The sequence below is a fragment of the Drosophila sechellia genome, chromosome X, assembly GCF_004382195.2.
Source record: "Drosophila sechellia strain sech25 chromosome X, ASM438219v1, whole genome shotgun sequence".
Lineage (NCBI taxonomy): Eukaryota > Metazoa > Arthropoda > Insecta > Diptera > Drosophilidae > Drosophila > Drosophila sechellia.
This window is the reverse complement of record NC_045954.1, coordinates 14,091,200-14,109,992: the sequence shown is the minus strand read 5'-3', so window position 1 is coordinate 14,109,992 and position 18,793 is coordinate 14,091,200. Positions and strand designations below refer to the sequence as shown.

The 18,793-nt window shown below is 41.0% G+C and overlaps 2 protein-coding genes and 1 pseudogene across 2 annotated transcripts; all 3 read left to right on the top strand.

Moving 5' to 3' along the window:
• Window positions 1-8,160: 8,160 nt before the first annotated feature.
• Window positions 8,161-9,136, top strand: LOC116801973 (suppressor-of-stellate-like protein). Its single transcript, XM_032724466.1, has 3 exons — window positions 8,161-8,209; window positions 8,267-8,791; window positions 8,851-9,136. The coding sequence occupies exons 1-3, from the start codon at window positions 8,199-8,201 to the stop codon at window positions 8,957-8,959; spliced, it is 645 nt and encodes a 214-aa protein (XP_032580357.1). The 5' UTR covers window positions 8,161-8,198; the 3' UTR covers window positions 8,960-9,136.
• Window positions 9,137-11,628: 2,492 nt separating this feature from the next.
• Window positions 11,629-12,691, top strand: LOC6618530 (annotated as a pseudogene).
• A 4,827-nt stretch (window positions 12,692-17,518) lies between these two features.
• LOC6618529 (antigen 5 like allergen Cul n 1) lies at window positions 17,519-18,739 on the top strand. Its single transcript, XM_002042753.2, has 2 exons — window positions 17,519-18,173; window positions 18,329-18,739. Exons 1-2 carry the CDS (start codon window positions 17,551-17,553, stop codon window positions 18,630-18,632), a joined length of 927 nt encoding a protein of 308 aa, XP_002042789.1. The 5' UTR covers window positions 17,519-17,550; the 3' UTR covers window positions 18,633-18,739.
• The last annotated feature ends 54 nt before the right edge of the window (window positions 18,740-18,793 follow it).

The window sequence follows — 18,793 nt, the reverse complement described above, 5'->3', positions numbered from 1 at the left end:
CGCTTGTCATCAACATTACGTATACGCCACGTATGTTGCCACACCGACTATGAATCTGATTCAAGAAGTTGGAAAAGCGTAATAGTTATCGTTTACTTGAGTGCAGCCTGCTTTAGTTGATGACTAATTTGTAATTACTTAATCAAAATACACATTGTCATACAATTGCTGTTTGTGAAATAAAGTCCTGTGTCAATTTAGTCAGTTGCTATTTTGCTTTTAATGAGCGTGTGGCAGCGGGGCAAATGTTGAGAGCATTTTCATTCCATTCCATTCATTCATTACCCCGCCTGCCATTTAATTGTGATTAAAACCAGCAGCTATATTTCAATTCACAATTTCGTGGGGGCGGCAAACGAGCTGGCGAAAAACTTCTCCCGTGTCAAAGCGCGACATTCAGAGTTGCTACTTACCACTTTGCAATTGTTTTTCGGTATCGCGTCGGAAGCTTCTTTAAACATGATCCCACTTTTGTGTCCTCGGCTTCCATGAAGACCTAAGCCGCATGACTACCCAGTTCTCCGGCTTCCAGGTCACCCAAATCCGCCCAGATCCCAGCCACATGCAAAAAAAAAAAACAAAAAAAAAAAGCCAGCACTGCCAAAAACATCAAGGATTCAACTACTAAACTATTAAGCTGGGTTTTTATTTCATTTTATTTTAACAAATATATATATATAAAATAAATGTATACAAATCGAGTAAAAAACGTTCTTCTTGTATTAACTTTAAAGCCATCGAAGAAACTTGATTAGTCATTTAACTGGGCATCTTCTGGAATTTCTAGTTATTAGCTATGGTTTTCATCTAACTTGTTTTCTGTGTAGTCAGCTGAATGTAAATGGCTAGCATATATTGGCCCAGTGGATTCTCAGCACTGCTCACACAGTCTTTTCCTTTGCCAGTTGGTTATGTTGGCTTCGCGGCTCAGCCGTTCAAATGTTTGCCACCGTATGCATAAAGTATACTTGCCGGAATCTAAGGGATCCGGAGATGGGACAAGGACTCCTCTTTCTAATAAGCCGCCGTGCCAATTCATTTAGCCTGTTTGCCGCTAATTGTTGCCACAGACTTGGGGGGGTGGGGGGTGGATCTGGTGGCATACCCCAGTTTGTCGACTCGCTTTTTAAACTTCCTTGGTAATTTTTAAACAAACTCTGCGACATTTGCGTGCGTTTTTCGTTTGAAGCGCCACCTCCGACATTGTCGCTTGTAGGCGTACTAATTACATTTTCGTTTTCAATTAGAACAAAGCGAAGTGAGTAGCGTTTCACGAGAGGATGGGCGCACTTTCAGTGGGTGGAAAGTTTGGGCTTTTCCACGACACGCACTGGGGTCAATGCCCATCAGTCCGACTTTGGAGCACTTTTACCATATTCGGATATCTGGACTATCAACAAAGTGTTCCGGAAACTAACGTTTAATGAATCCAAATCGATGATACCAAAAAGTAATATATACGTATGAATACATTTTATACATATACAATCTGGCTTTTAATATATTTAAAGTCTTGCTATAATGCGTTTAGAATGGAAACATATTTAATAGCCCAACATTTAAGTGTGCGAAATTTCCGTGAAAACAAAGGGTAAGGTTTTCCACATTCACATTTTGCCTAGAATTTTTTTGCTTGAGAGTAGCAAGCTCAAATAAAAATCCCATTTTGCAAAGTTCGACTGCATTTGCCAATATGTTCGACTTCGACTTTGTCTGCCTGCAATTGTAATGCTCTTTGCAGGAGTGAATAAATGAAACTTGTACTCACTTTTGCATCTTCCTCCATGGCAATTATAATTAAATTTCGTTCCAATCGTTGGATTATGCTGCTCCTGATGGACGACGACTGGTTGAAAATGGAGGTAACTTCGTTAGGCCAATGAATCCAATGTGGCCGACTCGACTCCATCGCCTGCCCCTAAATGTATGCATTAAAAATTTGTTAACCGACCGATTTCCCAACGGGACCCGAATCAATTGTTTGCCTAATGCAATTTACTCTGCACCAGATGCAGATGCGGATGCGGATGCGAATGCGGATGGCAATGCTAATAGAGATGCGGATGGGGAAGGAGATGGCAATGGCGATGGAGATGCTACACTGCTGCTACTGTTTGAGCCAAGGTAATCAACAATCAAAATCCAAAGCCGTTGGCCGTGTGGGCGTGGCCGACCGCGCCCCTTTTCGGAAGGAGGGCTGGGGGTTGTGTGGGCAAGGGCAGAGGGGTGATGTCGCCGCTCGTTTGGGTCACTCTTGATGACGACAATTTGCATGTCAAGTCCATTAGGAGCATGTTATCATCCATCCCAACACTCCCAGCAATCCTGGCAGCGCCATCCCTTTTGCAGGCACCGCAGGAGCTACGATTCTTCCCATTTCTTCGTCTGCCTTTGGATTCTTTTTTTCTACCCCAGCTGCATTTTACACTACGTTCTTCGCTCGAGAGCTCCTTCTTTTTTGGCTTGTTAAGCGCAATTAGTCGGTATTGACCATTCCCTCACAAACACTCGCACGAACTCGCACACACACACACACACACACAGTTGCGGTCAGGGAAATAGTAACATCTAAAAATATATTTATTTTATATAGGCTTAAAGTGGATTTTCAATGTACCTTATACACTGAAATATTTCGCGTTAATGTCTAAACAAATGAGTTCTACTAACTTGGGTTTCAAATCGATAAATATTTACCACTTAAAAAAAATATTCTTAATTAAATAATAAATTAAGATGTATTGATAATAATATATTTTAAAGACAGACTAGTGAAGCCGTTAAAATATGAGTATTTATAAAGGTTTCCCAATTGAATTGTGAAATCTTTTTAACCAAGCCTTTGTTTCTTAGTAACATAACTTTATCATATTTTATAAAAGCTTAGTTTTGAATATATTATTTTTATATTCATTTAGTTAAAAAGAAGGCTCTGCCACAATTCTGCGCCTCATTGTAAATGGAGTTTGTGGGTGCATCATTGATGTGGCATTGATGGTGGGCTGCCCTGATATTCTAGATGTTTCATTTTTGCCACTTTGCATTTTTTTTTTTTTTTTGCCCCACCTCTGGACGCCGCTCCCCTCACCGCCCACTGTTTTCAATCAACAAATTAAAACAACAACATGGACGAGCTTGTTGTTGCTGCCAGCACATACACTTTGTTTATTAAAATCCGCACAGTTTTTAACGAAAGTGTGCGAAGAATTAGGCAGCAAAAACAAAATGCTCTTTGCTCTCACAATATTTGACTTTGCGTTTTTGTTTAACAGCATTGATGGAAACTGCTACAATTTAATATATTTCCTCTTTGCCATGGCTAACAACTAACAACTAGCTCAACTAAATCGGATAAAAACTAAGCACTGACATCGATTAAAAGAATGCGTACCTTCTGTGTCTGCAGTGTTTTTTACTTTTTAATTTCCTTTGCCTTTTGATTGAGTTGCTGCATTATTGAGGTGCACCACTTGCGGTTCTATGCTCCTTCTGCCAGTGTTTTTCCCACGACCCGTCTGTTTATGGCCAAAAGGATGTACGGAATGTGGAACGGTTGCCTGTTGCGATGGCGACACTGTTTGAATCCTCTTCACAGCAGATTTCCAATGGAATGTCGCTGATAAGCACAAACGGCAGCCTTCGCCAGGTGCAGCATACTCGCATACACTGAGCGAAATTGGTAGCTAAAATAGCTCATAACTCAATAACCATCACTTTCGCTCTTGAACAAATACGTTTGTAATAACAATTGAGTAGGTAATTTAAATTTAAAACAAAATTACTCTTAAATGTATATATATAATATATTTTTATATAATATACATCCTATATTTTCTTTACGTGCTTGTGTATATTTTTCTTACCGACCGTTTGTCAACATATTTTGATATATTTTTCCGACAAGCGCCTTGATAATTTTGCATTTTGCCACAAAGATGCGGCTACCGATTTCGTGTAAGTTGTATCCTTGCCACGTTTTATGGCATCAAGACGAAGTTGCACTTAATTGCTTCGAGATAGATCGGTAGTGGGTGTAGATTTTTTGGCCGATTGCCAGTGGCATTGAATGTTTTGGCGCCGTTGCATACCACACTCTTCGAAATGTTGTATGCAATTTTCGGCTAAATATTTTATGATTTATCTGCGTGCTGCACTTAACAGCCAGGACATCGAGACACCAGGACATCACACAGGACGTACTGTCTGTCCACTTTTTGGTCTTTTGACCGATACGCCAACTCGCCTGTGTATGCAGATATACTGATATTCAAAGATACAAATATACATACATATGTATATTTGGGTGTTGTTTCCTGTTTGTGTGTGTGTGCGTGTTGACGCATTTAACAAATTGGCTAAGCAAATTTCCCATTGATTTGCCAGGCACTCAAAATGCAAGCCCCAAAGAACAGCAGTGTAGGAAATGGGCAAATGATTTAGGATAAAATATTTTACTGTCAAATTCAATCAAGCTGGCAATATGTGGAAAACGCAAACTATACCAAACAAACCAATACATACATATGTAAATCCATGCGAATTGTGTGCCGGCGTATTAATGAGTAGCTCGAAGTGCATAAAATGTTCGCAATTTGCGGCACATTTGGGAAAACAATGCAAAAGGCATTTATTATTGAATCGTTTGGGGGATTGCCGAAACACTCGTATATCTGTAAATATCCGTATATACTCGTACATATACATATGTATGTATGTGTGCTTGTTTGCGATAGTCCTTAATCTACAATGGAGCATTCCGTTGGAGGCGGCGGTCCAAATAGGGGGCGTGGTCGAGCTGTGGAAGAGACAGATAAGTGAATTATATGGTCGGATTACAAAATCTGATTTACCCACTTTAAGGGCTGCTAAACAATCTAGAGACCATTCAAATCACTCATCGATTGTAAGACCAAATCTGGAGCCTAATGCTCCTATTATGCATACATTTAAATCATACCAAAATGCATTAAAATACTATGCAAAGTACCTCAGTTTTGAGGTAAGAATTAAAGTACTATTTAATTTATGAATAATAGAGATTTTGGTAATATTCTACATGATGCTGCTTAAATGTTGGTGTAAAATGCTTGCAAAATGTTTCAAAATGGTTTGTAAAAATGTAAAACAAGTTTTTTTGAATTCGTTTATGCAGAAGCATAAAGAACTTTAAGACTATGGCAACCATGACATTTATAAGTGCGGATTAAAAGCAATTAAAAGTTTTACGAACTGCAAATGAAAGAAGTTTCGATATATTAACATTAATCAGGCAGCTCCGTTCGTCTTGCACATTGTTAAATAAAAAAGGAAATAAAAATGTAAATGCATATAAAATACAATTAAACGGGCAATTTGGGAAGTGCCTACTTATGAACGGCTTAATTTTCACTGATCTGACCTGTCAACGCAGCGATTTTCCAGCGGCAGTGAGTAAAGACTTTCCACTTTCCACTTATCGAACCTTCGAAATATGACTCAACCTTGAAAGCTCTCGATTTAAATTGATTGTGACGGAAAGTAAGCCAACGTCTGAGTTCCGTTTCCAATTAGGGTTAATTACCCACTGCAGCCAATATATCAGTGAGTAATTTCACTTAATTATAATTCATTGTCTTATTGTTTACGGTGCTTAAGAAACTTTCGAGTTCTTGGCCATTAAACAGAAATTGAAATTGAATTGGTAGGACATTAAATAAGAAATATTTAAATACACTATAAAACTTATTCATAGCAACAAATATTTCCCTATTTTATGAGAGTTACAATCCCTTCACCTGGTAACTGAAAAGGATATATATATTTTTTTTTTTCACTTTACTTTTTACTTGGCCATCAAACAGACGTCAACAACTGCGACCAATCGCAGCTAATCAAAAACCAGTCGTGACCCAAGGCACCTAGTCTAGAAAAATAGAAAAAAATAAGGTTTCACGGCCAAAGGGACAGAAGAAGACAAGTTGGCCAAATGAACCGACTAAGTGATACCTTTCAATATATTTATCAGGGAAAAAACAGTGTGATGTAGAATGTAGAATTTAATATACTATTAAGTATCTACCAATTTCCTTAAATATCTATAATGGTCTGTAATATGGATATTTTTATTGAAATCAATCTGATATTCTGCTTGTCATAATAAGCTCAAGTACTTAAATTGCAATTTGTTTAAAAATTTAAAAATGATTTGATTTAGTGTACCTTTTGGGACCTACGAGTTTATACATACATAGCTACCCCAGGTCCGTGTATTCATGTGCTAGTCATAAATTCAACTTTTTCTTCGTTTTCTATGCGACGTTTCATTAAAAATTTAGCTTGAGCCACCTTTTGCCAGGAGTTCGCCAATCGGGGGTTGTCGTCCCAGCCATGTTCCCATATTCCAGACGGCACTTTTTGGAGGCTGTAAAGTGCGTTTGTTGGCGTTACTTTATGGCCGGAACGCATGTAAACACGTGGCCACGTGGCGATTCCAATTCGGAATCCACGGATAAGGGCTGAGGATTGGGGATCGGGGATGAGAGATGTAGACAAGAGGAGATGGTCGGAAAGACGGAGATGAAGATGAAGTAGGTGACGAAGGAGGTGGAGGGGCAAGCGGAGGACTATGTGTTGTCCCAGCTGGTTCACAACGCCAACCCATAATGACTGTCCTTGCCACATAAACATGGAGAAAAGAGCAGCGGAAAGTCTGCTTTTAATAAATGTTTTAGGCATAATTTAAAAAATATTCTGGTGGCACAAGTACTAAGTTTTTAGCTTTTATCTGTCTTTTTAGCTGGCATAATAAATTCTACAAATATTTCGAGATTATAGCTAAATAGAATTATCTTTAAAATAAAATTAAAATAAATAAAACCATCTTTAAATTAATGAGCATAATATATGTTATATATGTTAGTTTTTTGCTCAGTGCATTAAGAAACACAGCAAGGCCCGCAGAAAATTCATGCACTTCGACAACTGCGCCTCATACATTTTTATGACGCACAGTCATATTTATAAAGTCTCCGGGAATCGGGTGCCACTTAGCCAAGTCTCCTGTCGCAGAGGCAAGTCCGTATCAAGTCCGCCATCAGGATAAATTAGGCAAAGGATGGCCAATATATATGTACAGATGGGTATCAGCTACAGTCAAGGACAACGGAAAACTTGTCGAAGGACTGCATTAATTATGCTTATTTATTTGATGCCATTCGCTCATTGTCCTGTCCGGAACTTTCCCGCCCGGTTCATTAACGTTAGTAGCCTGGCATCCACGTCCTTATCGTCATCGGCTCAATTGAATTAATGCGCCCAATTGCATATGGAAATGCCGTAAGAATGTATGGGTGTTTGCCGTCCGCATTACGCGGCAACGTAAAGTGATTACGCTATGATGTGCGTGGCTTAAGCTCGACGGAAAAAAATAACAGAGAATAAGAATGTCCAGGACATTTGCTCCTTTGCGCACTATTTACGCCATGCAATCAGGATGAGCTCAAGTCAACGGACTTACGTTGAACACTCGACAATTGTGGGAAAATATGTAAAAGTCATGGCACGAGTAATGGGGCAGCAAAGCGGAAATCAAAATCATTAGAATACATTCCTTTAAATAAGCATAATACTATCAGATACCCGTTACTCAGCTCCTGTGAATTTAAACGCCAAATTTCATTTTTCATCATTTTTCTAGGATATCGATAGATATTGTTTTTTTAGAAAATCGATAGAAATTTATCGATTTAATTTATAGTTCCTGAGATCTCGACGTTCATACGGACAGACGGACATGGCCAGATCGACTCGGCTATTGATCCTGGTCATATAATATAAAGAATATATACTTTATATGATCGGAAACGAATCTATTATTGCCTTTTACTCCAAGAGTAACGGACTTAATTATAAAAAAATAAACCAAGTTGTGTTTTATTTAAATAGTTAACTGGTAATATGGTATGTTTATTAATGATTTTAATCTTAATAATTCCAGAATTTATATCATTTTGCATTGGATAATACTAAAAAAAAAAAAATATAAAAGCTGAACTTGCCGCTTTGACGAGTTTACGGTTTTTGTAAAGGTATCGAGTTCCCGGGCGATTAGGGGTTGCTACCCTGTCGAAACTCTAACACATAGATGTCATTTTGGCATAGTCATAATATAGCCTTGTCATTTCGCACTGCACTTTGTATTACATTTTTAACAAGTGAACATGTCGAGCCCGTAAGTAACTAGGTTCTTCTTATAGAAATGATAGCAAATCACAGTAAAATCTTGTAGCCAGAGCAACGAGCATAAAGTAGATGCCAGCTGGATTGGTTGGTTCGTTGGGATGATTGGCAACGAGTTCGTCTGCCGCGTGCCCATCGACTTCATAGAGAACAAGTTCAACCTGACGGGGCTGGAGTACTTCAAGGAGACACTGGACGTGGTCCTGGAACCGTTGTTCGACAGGTCCGTGGCCTGGGTCTCCGGCTACGAGGAGAAGCTGTACTGCATGATCCACGCCAGATACATTGTGTCGGCGCGTGGCTTGGAAGATATGCGCCTGAAGTATGAGAGGGGGGACTTCGGGTCGTGTCCGAGATTCTACTGTAAAGAGCAGAAAACCCTGCCAGTGGGCCTCAGCGACAAGTGGGGCCAGTCCACAGTTAAGATCTACTGCCCAAGCTGTAAAGACGTCTTCCGGCCGAAATACCGTCCAAAGCTGGACGGAGCCATGTTCGGCACCAGCTTCCCGCACCTGTTCTTCATGGAGTTTCCGATGTTGAAACCCCAGCCGCCCGTGGAGAAGTACGTCCCCCGGTAAGTAATTCACCGAGTATAGTATAGTTATTTTCTACACAAAGCGCTTGCACTTGCAGTCTCCATGGATTCCGGTTGCACGAGTCGGCCTTGATGCCGCTCGAATCGAGCGAGACCTTGACCGAGGATATCGGATCCACCTCGTCCCCCTCCTCCTTTCCGAATTGACCAGGATGTTTAACTCCACACGATATCTTGTTGTTGCTATTAAACACATTCCCTAGTGCGTTCATATGGCCAGCTACCATATACTCATGCACCTCTTACACCTCATACACCTCATACACCGCATACACCTCATACACCTCATACACCTCATACACCTCATACACTTCATACCCCTAATACACCTGATACCACCTTTTCTAAATAAAATGTAAGCGACTAATAAAATTATGAAAAAATATTCAACAATTTTTCAAAAATGTGGGCTTGGCAGTTTTGTGCCGTTTGTGGTCCTTAGAGTGGGCGTGGCAACATGGGTCAAAGAACTTCCGCTGCGTCTTCGTCTCTACAATCTGTATAATATCAACCTTCTAGCTTTTGCAGTTCCTGAGATCTCGACGTTCGTACGGACAGACGGACATGGCCAGATCGACTCGGCTATTAATCCTGATCAAGAATGTATAAATTTTATATGGTCGGAAACGCTTCCCTCAGCCTGCTACTTACTTTTCAACGAATCGAGTATACCCTTTTACTCTACGAGTAAGGAAGGAAGTTAAGAAACGTAAGATGATTTTGGAAATTTTTTACCTTGTTGAGGTTCTATTTAATGTGTGTATTTTGATATTTAAATATTTATTAATGTGAAAGGTTATTTTCTTATTTCCTATAAATCCAAGCTTATAAAAATATATTATGCAAAATGATTGTGCAGATTGTATCTGCGAGTTTCAACCGGCAAACGTGAGGCCTTTAGTTCGATGCCGTGGAAATCGCCTAAGCCAAACACGCTCATTTTTCCCGAAAGAGGCACAGACAAAAGCCAACAATGAAAACTAAACAAGAGAACGGTATAGTCAATTTCCTCGACTATCTGATACCCGTTACTCAGCTGTGGCAGTACGAAAAAGAAAGTTATTTTTGATATATAATAAAACTTAAAAATTGTGGCAGTTTTGAGTGGTTTGTAGGGGTTAGAGTGGCTTTGAACTTTTCAACGAATCTTGGTATACCCTTTAAGTAACGGGTATAAAAACGAAACAGAAATAAACAAAAGAAAACATTTGAGATACAAAATACCACCTATATATATTAAAAAAAAAACCAACCAGATACGTGAGAAACCGAGGGAAAAAATAAAAAACATCCAGCCGGTTGAAAATATATGTATATAAATCGAGCAACGAAATCTCAGCCATTACTTGGCATTATTGAAGTAAACGAATTTCAAAATGCCAGCCATTCGAAGCGAGGCAAATGTCTTTAAAATCGAGCAAATTGGAAACGAGAATAAAAGCAAGTTGGCAGACAGAAGGCACAAAGTGGCGAGTGGAAGGCTGGATGCCAGGATGCGGAGGGCAGGACACCGGGCGCATTACACGGATACGTTGCACGTCCTTGGGCAGTGTCAATAAAGCGCAACAAAGAGCTTGGCCAAGAGCAAGTCGTGTCAATATTTTGACTGTGTTCTTAGCCTTGGCTTCAATGTCTCTGACCGAGTATTGTATCAAAATTGGTACACTACCGGAAAAACATGGGTCAAAATATAAAACTTTTTACTATTACTTGTTTTGCCCTATGTGTGCCATATTGTATCTTGCTTGTTAATTAATGAATTAATTAGATTTTTAGATCTTTACCGTTTAAATGCGAATTTCTCGCGCAGTGCATCCGTGCGTCTTGGGAGCTTTGGTGGCCCAGCGAATGTCTTTCCTCGCCGAAGGTGGCCATGCGCGTCCAGCGTCGGGAATATTGATGCCCCTGGAGCGTGCCACTGGGAATGCCATGTGCCAGTTGACCATGTCGCAACCAAAAAAAAAAAAAGGATAGAAGGCGCAGGGAGAAAAATGGTAACTAGAAGGGCGGCAGTCGGCGCATGTTAAACACTGCCGTGGAGAAGGCCTCCCATTGGCCATCGGCCAGGATACATCTTCGGAGGACTGGGAAGGAGGAAGGACGAAGGATGACATAAATTAGCGGCAGGCCGGTCTCCTACACTCGCAACTCTTGGCCAAAAAGTTCTGCGGCTAGCTGCCTCATATTGCGGCACGCAGTTTATCATTGTGTCGGGTCAGCGTTTGACCCCAGACCCCACCCCAGACCCTAGACCCTAGACTCCACACCGCTGAACCCTGACCCCTGACCCCCAACCCCCGATCACCAGATCTCCAGATCCTCTCTGCGGCATAAAGAAACATAACCTACAAGCGACTGCTGCTGCTGCTGCTGCTGTTGCACATCACGTGACTTGCCAGCCAAATGAAATCCTTGGCGGTGCCACATGGCGCAAAACGCTTCCGTAATTGAGTTGCCCTCACATTTGTGTGCATGCAATCACTTAATATTCGTGTCTTGAAGAAGGACACATCGCGGTGGTCAAAAACCCACTTCCGTGTTTGAATTTCCAGAATTTTCATTTTAATGCAAACCATCGCCAGTGAATGGCGAAAGGTAAGTTTATTAATGAATTTAAGTGTTAAAAAATTCCTGAATTTATAAGATTTTGATTTGGATACTATTAATAAAATAATATAAAAGCTGAACTTGCCGCATTGACGATTTTAGGGTTTTTGTAAAGTTATCGAGTTCCCGGGCGATTAAGTGTTGCAGCCCTGTCGATACTCTGACACATGGATGCCATTTTGGCATAGTCATAATATAGCCTTGTCATTTCGCACTGCACTTTGTATTACATTTTTAACAAGTGAACATGTCGAGCCCGTAAGTAACTAGGTTCTTCTTATAGAAATGATAGCAAATCACAGTAAAATCTTGTAGCCAGAGCAACGAGCATAAAGTAGATGCCAGCTGGATTGGTTGGTTCGTTGGGATGATTGGCAACGAGTTCGTCTGCCGCGTGCCCATCGACTTCATAGAGAACAAGTTCAACCTGACGGGGCTGGAGTACTTCAAGGAGACACTGGACGTGGTCCTGGAACCGTTGTTCGACAGGTCCGTGGCCTGGGTCTCCGGCTACGAGGAGAAGCTGTACTGCATGATCCACGCCAGATACATTGTGTCGGCGCGTGGCTTGGAAGATATGCGCCTGAAGTATGAGAGGGGGACTTCGGGTCGTGTCCGAGATTCTACTGTAAAGAGCAGAAAACCCTGCCAGTGGGCCTCAGCGACAAGTGGGGCCAGTCCACAGTTAAGATCTACTGCCCAAGCTGTAAAGACGTCTTCCGGCCGAAATACCGTCCAAAGCTGGACGGAGCCATGTTCGGCACCAGCTTCCCGCACCTGTTCTTCATGGAGTTTCCGATGTTGAAACCCCAGCCGCCCGTGGAGAAGTACGTCCCCCGGTAAGTAATTCACCGAGTATAGTATAGTTATTTTCTACACAAAGCGCTTGCACTTGCAGTCTCCATGGATTCCGGTTGCACGAGTCGGCCTTGATGCCGCTCGAATCGAGCGAGACCTTGACCGAGGATATCGGATCCACCTCGTCCCCCTCCTCCTTTCCGAATTGACCAGGATGTTTAACTCCACACGATATCTTGTTGTTGCAATTAAACACATTCCCCAGTGCGTTGATATGGCCAGCTACCACCTACTTATACCTCTCATACACTTAATACACCTCATACACTTCATACACTCGTACACCTCATACACCTCTGCCCTTAATACTTGGTTCAAACTGTTCGGTCCACGCTGGCCATATCAAGCACTCAATTGAGTAACAAAGCGTACTTTTCTTTAATAGTGGTAATCACTTGGGAGCTCGGAAGTTTAAGCGGCCTATTCATCCGCTTAGTACAAGACACTGCGAGAAAATAGGAGTCCTGTTGCACAGTCCAAATATAATTAGGACCCCCATACTTCCGCTACTAGTTTTCAAGATGTATCCTCGAGAATTGGTATCAAGTGCACAAGGATTAAGGATATACATACACTCCAAACGTTAAAAATTGTGGCAGTTTTGGGTGCTTTTTAGGCGTTAGAGTGGTCGTGAACTTTTCAACGAATCTTGGTATACCCTTTAAGTGAAGGGTATAAAAACGAAATAAGAATAAATAAAGGAAACATATGAAATACAAAACACCACCGATATATATAACCAACCAGATACGTGAGAAACCGAGGGAAAAGGTTAAAAAGCATTCAGACGGTTGAAAATAAATATATTTTAAAAGCATTAATTTCCCCTTAACAAATTTTAAAGTTTAATTCACTTAAAAAGTTTTGGAGCACTGCACGGAATCCAATTTATAATTTGAGTGTACCAATAATCCAATTTAGGCGACATCACATCTAATTTAAGGAAAAACAGTTTAAAACCATTATTAGCTATTTCGCTAAATTAGCTAATCAATTGCAACTAATGATTACTTACCATTATCAATGCTTTGATGCACTACATGTACATGGCGACTAAGCATTTAATCGAAATTCCACACGGGTAATCCAATTTAGAGAGAAATGTCCGATCCCATATGTATATACGAATTCGCGTGCCAGTGTTCTCTAAACTATCCCAATTTAACTTTCTTAACTGGAGGAACGCCATCTGATTCATCGATATCAGAATCGTTTTTGCGTTTCAAATTCTTCTTTTCCACTACCGTTGGGATTACAACACAAATCGCCTTTTTCGGAGGCGAACCGGGTCCTTCTTTACCGACAAGAGGTGGAGAATCAGGATTATTCATTTTTGAAAATATATGCTCGTTGTTCAGTGGCTTGTTGTATATAGATGTGGAAGCTGAATGAGTTCTCCCAGGCTAATGTGTAAATATCCATATAATCGACTAAATCAAGGCCTGCTTATTTATTTACACGTAGTTGATAATCAAACCGCAACACGGCCCCTGCATTTGCAACTGCCCCCTCCATCCAAACACCACTCGATATTAGTTTTTAATTATGCCACATTTGATTGCATTAACTTGCCCCCGCAGTTGTTTACGCAAATACGTAAAAATACAAAATTAAATAAAACCAAAACAAAAAAAAAGGCAGTCGGGCAGACGCAAGACGTGAAAGTGCAGTGAAATGCAATGAAATAAATAATAACCACAAAAATGCAATTTAATACAATTCTAATTCGGGCACATCAAACTGGCCAGCTGTCCGTGTGTAAAATCCCCCCTATCTCAAACCCATAACCCCACAAAATCCGAACCGTTCATGGCGATTTTTAATTGAAAGCGCGACTTTTGGGCTTTCAACCAAACACACACACACACACACAGTGTACACACACACACACACCCACGCAGACAGCAGCATTGGCAACAGCAGCTGCATAAATTTCATTAGTAAACTTTTAATTAGAAAAATTTCAGCATGAATTTAATTAGTGCGGATACACACACACACACACGCACACATAGATGGATCGAGAGACAAAGCCGAAAATTAAATTTAATAAAATGAAATGAAAATGAAATGCAGCTAGCCCACTGCCAACACCTGACAACTGGCTGACAATAGTAATGGCAACGAACAACATTTGTCGGCGGCAAAGTCAACAAACCACGTTTTGAAAAACACAATATTACTAGCTAAAGCCGAAATCCAAAAGCAACGTTCCCAAACATATATCTAATAAATCAAATAATTTCCCGAAGTTAAAATATAATGCGCAACAGAGCTTGTTCTGACTGAAAGAATTTTAGATTTGGTCCTTCGAGCCGGATATTCCGGATATATATTTTTGATAATTTAGCTAGTGCAAAACACATTCAAAGCGCTTACAGTTCGGTATATTTGAGGGAAGCTGCATCGTATAATTAAACTCTGGCAGATTCGACCAACTAATTGCCAAGGTAACAGCCCAGGACACGAAGTTGCCATCGCCATTGCAAACGCAAACGTCACGTTTTGTTGCCAGCAATTATATGGCTCACAGAGGCACACGGACACAAAGGGATCATCGCTAGCCAGGCCAAAATACACTGGACGAAATATGCTAATTATGATAAGAGCCTTCAACGCCGGCCATTAGAAAGCCACCTAGTTGTGCGGCCATGCCATTACCATGGCCAACTTGACCCTCGCTTTTTAGCCAGATGGCTGCCAGGAATCGTACAGTTATGCATATGTATATGCATTAAGGTGTCATTCTGGGTCAACTTTCTGAAATTCAAGTAAAATATGCAGATATGCAGCATTTGTATGTATGCTTTCCCCTGAGTTTCCCAAATCATTTTCTTGGCCAAACAATTGTTTATGCACTTCCGCCAACAACAAGAACGCTTGGTGACATCTCCATAGATCTGGCATTCCAATATGATTATCGCCCGATTATCTGGAGGTCATTCCGGCGTCACGCTTAACGTGATGTACTGCCGCAATTGGTGTAATTACAGAATGAGGAAGTGCAGCGGTGGCGATATATGGTAATTATGCTGCCAATCATAACGCCAAGTGGGGTTACCCGCTCCCCAAATGTATTTTCGTACACATTTTTCAGAGTCATTTATGTTTAGACGCTGCTAAATTTATTGTTTTTATTAAACAACTGCAGCGTTGACGTTGCTAACAACTAATCGCTGCGTGATTAATCATTTTCTATGCAAATTATATATGTGTATATATATTCCTCTTTTTTTCAAGAGACACGCGAACTTCTCGAACTTCAGCATTGGCTTTCAATCCGAGTTTGACTGGCTGGCTGATCTATCTGATGACTGCCAAGAGATCTTTAATTACAACAGATACGAGTACGAGTTCTGTCTGGCCAGCAAAAATCGTGGCTAAAACAACTACTAAGCAACTATTGTGATTGCCGCTCACAAATCATTCATAATCATAACTGGCTAATCATATATGCCGGAGAACTTCAATTGAGTCAGCCAATAAAACCCCAAGACTTATTGAATAATTTTCTGCAATTTGAATGAACAATTAAGTGATGCATACATTTTTACATTCAATGAATAATGGGGAAATTCATAGCCAATATATGGATCGAATAGTTTTTCAATCGCTTTTAATGAATGGGAGAATTTCCCTCTAACACTTATTCAGTTTCTAGCAGTTTTCAAATAAAATAATATATATATTTTTTTTTTTTGCAAAATTAAAAGTCAATGATCGCATCGTATGAGCCGAACTTCTTAAAGAAACTCAATGATGTGATAGGCCAATAAAAGCGAATCAAGCAGCCGCATCGTAATTAGGCCAATAAAAGAAGAAGCGAAAACTAGAGTTTATTACGGCCAACGGTCCGAAGAGTCCAATACCCTGGCAAATTAATGCGAAAATTATTTTAAAGCCATCTGGGTAAAGTTATTTCCATTTACAATCCTACAACGTGGCACGTGCGAAGATACCATTATTTTTTACCGCCATAGCTCACGTAAGTTACGAGCTTTGAATTTGCAAGACAAATTTTTTCATGTTTTCAAGTCTGTGTAAATTTAATATTTTTCATGTACTCGAACTCAAAACTGCCAGTGATGCAAAGTCGCAAATGCAAAAGCACTCAAGTTGCCAAACCAAATACATTTTGACAACTAACTGATCTTGGGACCACAAAAGCCATCAGATTATAAATAGAATTGACCCAGACTCGTATCCAGAATCAATAAACGTCTCGATCCATTCTTTATTTCGTTTTATTTCGGGGACGTCATAATTATAAGAATTTTTTTCGCTTATTTTTGGTCTTTTCCGTTTTTTGCATATTTCGCATTTTGGTATTGTTGGTGTGTTTAGTGCGAAGGTTCAGCTGTCGAAGCATTGTTATTTTAATTAACGCCGATTAGGTGTGAGGCACGTTTCTGTCGACGTTTCATTAATTTCTGTATTTTTCTGCCTTCTTTACATTTGTTTTTTTTTTTTTATTATTTTTTCCATTTTTTTTTCTTATTTTTTTTGGGTTTACGACGCTTGTCTCTGTTGTGTTAACGGCTTTTGGCCGGGCTAGCTGACTTGACTAAAGCTAAGCGGAAAGTCAATAATTCCCCGACTCAGCTACTTATCGGCAATTGCCTTGAAGCGAGCATTTTTCCCACACTGGCCGCCGGTAACTGATTATACCACTTACACGGGGGCCAGACCCAGACCCAGACCCAGACCCAGACGCATACCCACATCCCAACATCAGAGCCCGGAGCGATGAGCCGACGCCAAACCGGTTCTCCACGGATCGGTGCGAAGAGGTGGTGATATGGCGATGATATAGGGGTGATCTACTGGTGCAGCACACGCGGTGCACTGCCGGAAGCCGGGCGACGATGGGGGATGAGGACTGGGTGTCGAAAACCTAGCAGGCTAGGATTTCTACACTATGTTTCAATGCAATTATTGCCAAAGTCTGCGCTTTAAAGGTTGTATTCTATAAATAGCTAATTTCCATTTAATCGACTAATTTCCACGTAATAATAGCAAAGCTTATAAACCAATGATTAAGATAATATTTTAAGAATGGCCCGATCCGATGTCCTCATATTAAAGCCCCACTAATTCCCATGGCTAATTTCTTTCTAATGAGAACCAGTTATGGACCCCGCCGCGCTGCCCAGCCCAAAGAAGTGGGAAAAGCAGCGACGCCGGCGGAGGCAGCTAGGCGATGGTTAGCCATAACCCATTCATAAACCCAAAGTGCCGCTCGACCTCAGATCAGTAGCGTGTTGACCGTCGAGATGCCGAGATTGTTGAGCAAGTGCAGCGTGTTCGCCCTGTGGGCGCCTGCAGTGCTCCTCTTAGTTTTGGTTTGCGAAAAGGGATTAATCGGAGCTCAGACCTTAACCGATGCTATAACCACCACTACTCCAGTGTCCACTGGCGGCTACTGTGCGGTTGGACTATGTGAGCTGTACAATGGAACGCATTTGGTGCATGTGCCGCATACCGCATGTGGCAACAACGGCAGCTTCTCACCCGCCTGTGGACCGGAACCCAAGCTCCTGGAAATGAGCGAGAGGCGACGCCAGCTCCTGTTGGACATGCACAATTTGGCCAGATCGAAGATCGCCAGCGGAGATCTGGATGGCTATAGAAGCGCCGCCCATATGCCGCTGCTGCGTTGGGATACCGAACTGGAGCAAATGGCCGCCTTGCATGCCAAACGCTGCCAATTCGCCCACGACAAGTGCCGCAATACACCGCGTTTCAAGTTTAGTGGCCAGAATATCGGTTACTTTTGGATCGGAAGAGAGTTCAAATCGCATTCGCGACGCATGAAATCCTTCGTGATCAACTGGTTCCGCGAACACCAGGATGCCAATCAGAGCTTCATCGATAGATATCATCCACATCCGCAAGGGTAAGTCGCTAAAATCTAGAGAAAGAGGTCCAAAACTTCTGTATTGAAAAGAACTCTACAAGATTTCAAATTTCTTTAAAGCCATAAAAATATCACAATTAAATAATATACGATTAAATAATAATACGATTAAATATAATATTGCTTTCCCGCAGCAAGAAGATTGGTCACTTCACATTACTTGTTTCGGATCGAGTGAATCGCGTGGGCTGCGCCGGTGTCCGTTTCCTGGAGCCCAAATCCAATCGCTTCCAGTTCATGTTGACGTGCAACTATGACTACAACAACATTTTCAACGAACCCATCTACCAATCTGGTCCGGCGGGATCTAAATGCCCCCAGCATCGAATCAGCGAAAAGTTCCCCGGCTTGTGCGACTGGCGGGATGCCAACAATGATTCCGACAGCGAGGAGAGCGCTGAAGATGGTAATACTTTGGACAACAATATACCCCTGTAAAAAAGTAGGTCCCTAGCATATAAAACTAATACTCGTGGAGCCCCACCGGGAACCAGTTACAAAACAAACTTTTTTTTTGGTAATATATAAGAAATCATTTTAAATGAGTTATTGTAGAATCTTTGGAATGTATCATTTTATTACTTAGCGGTAATGTAATG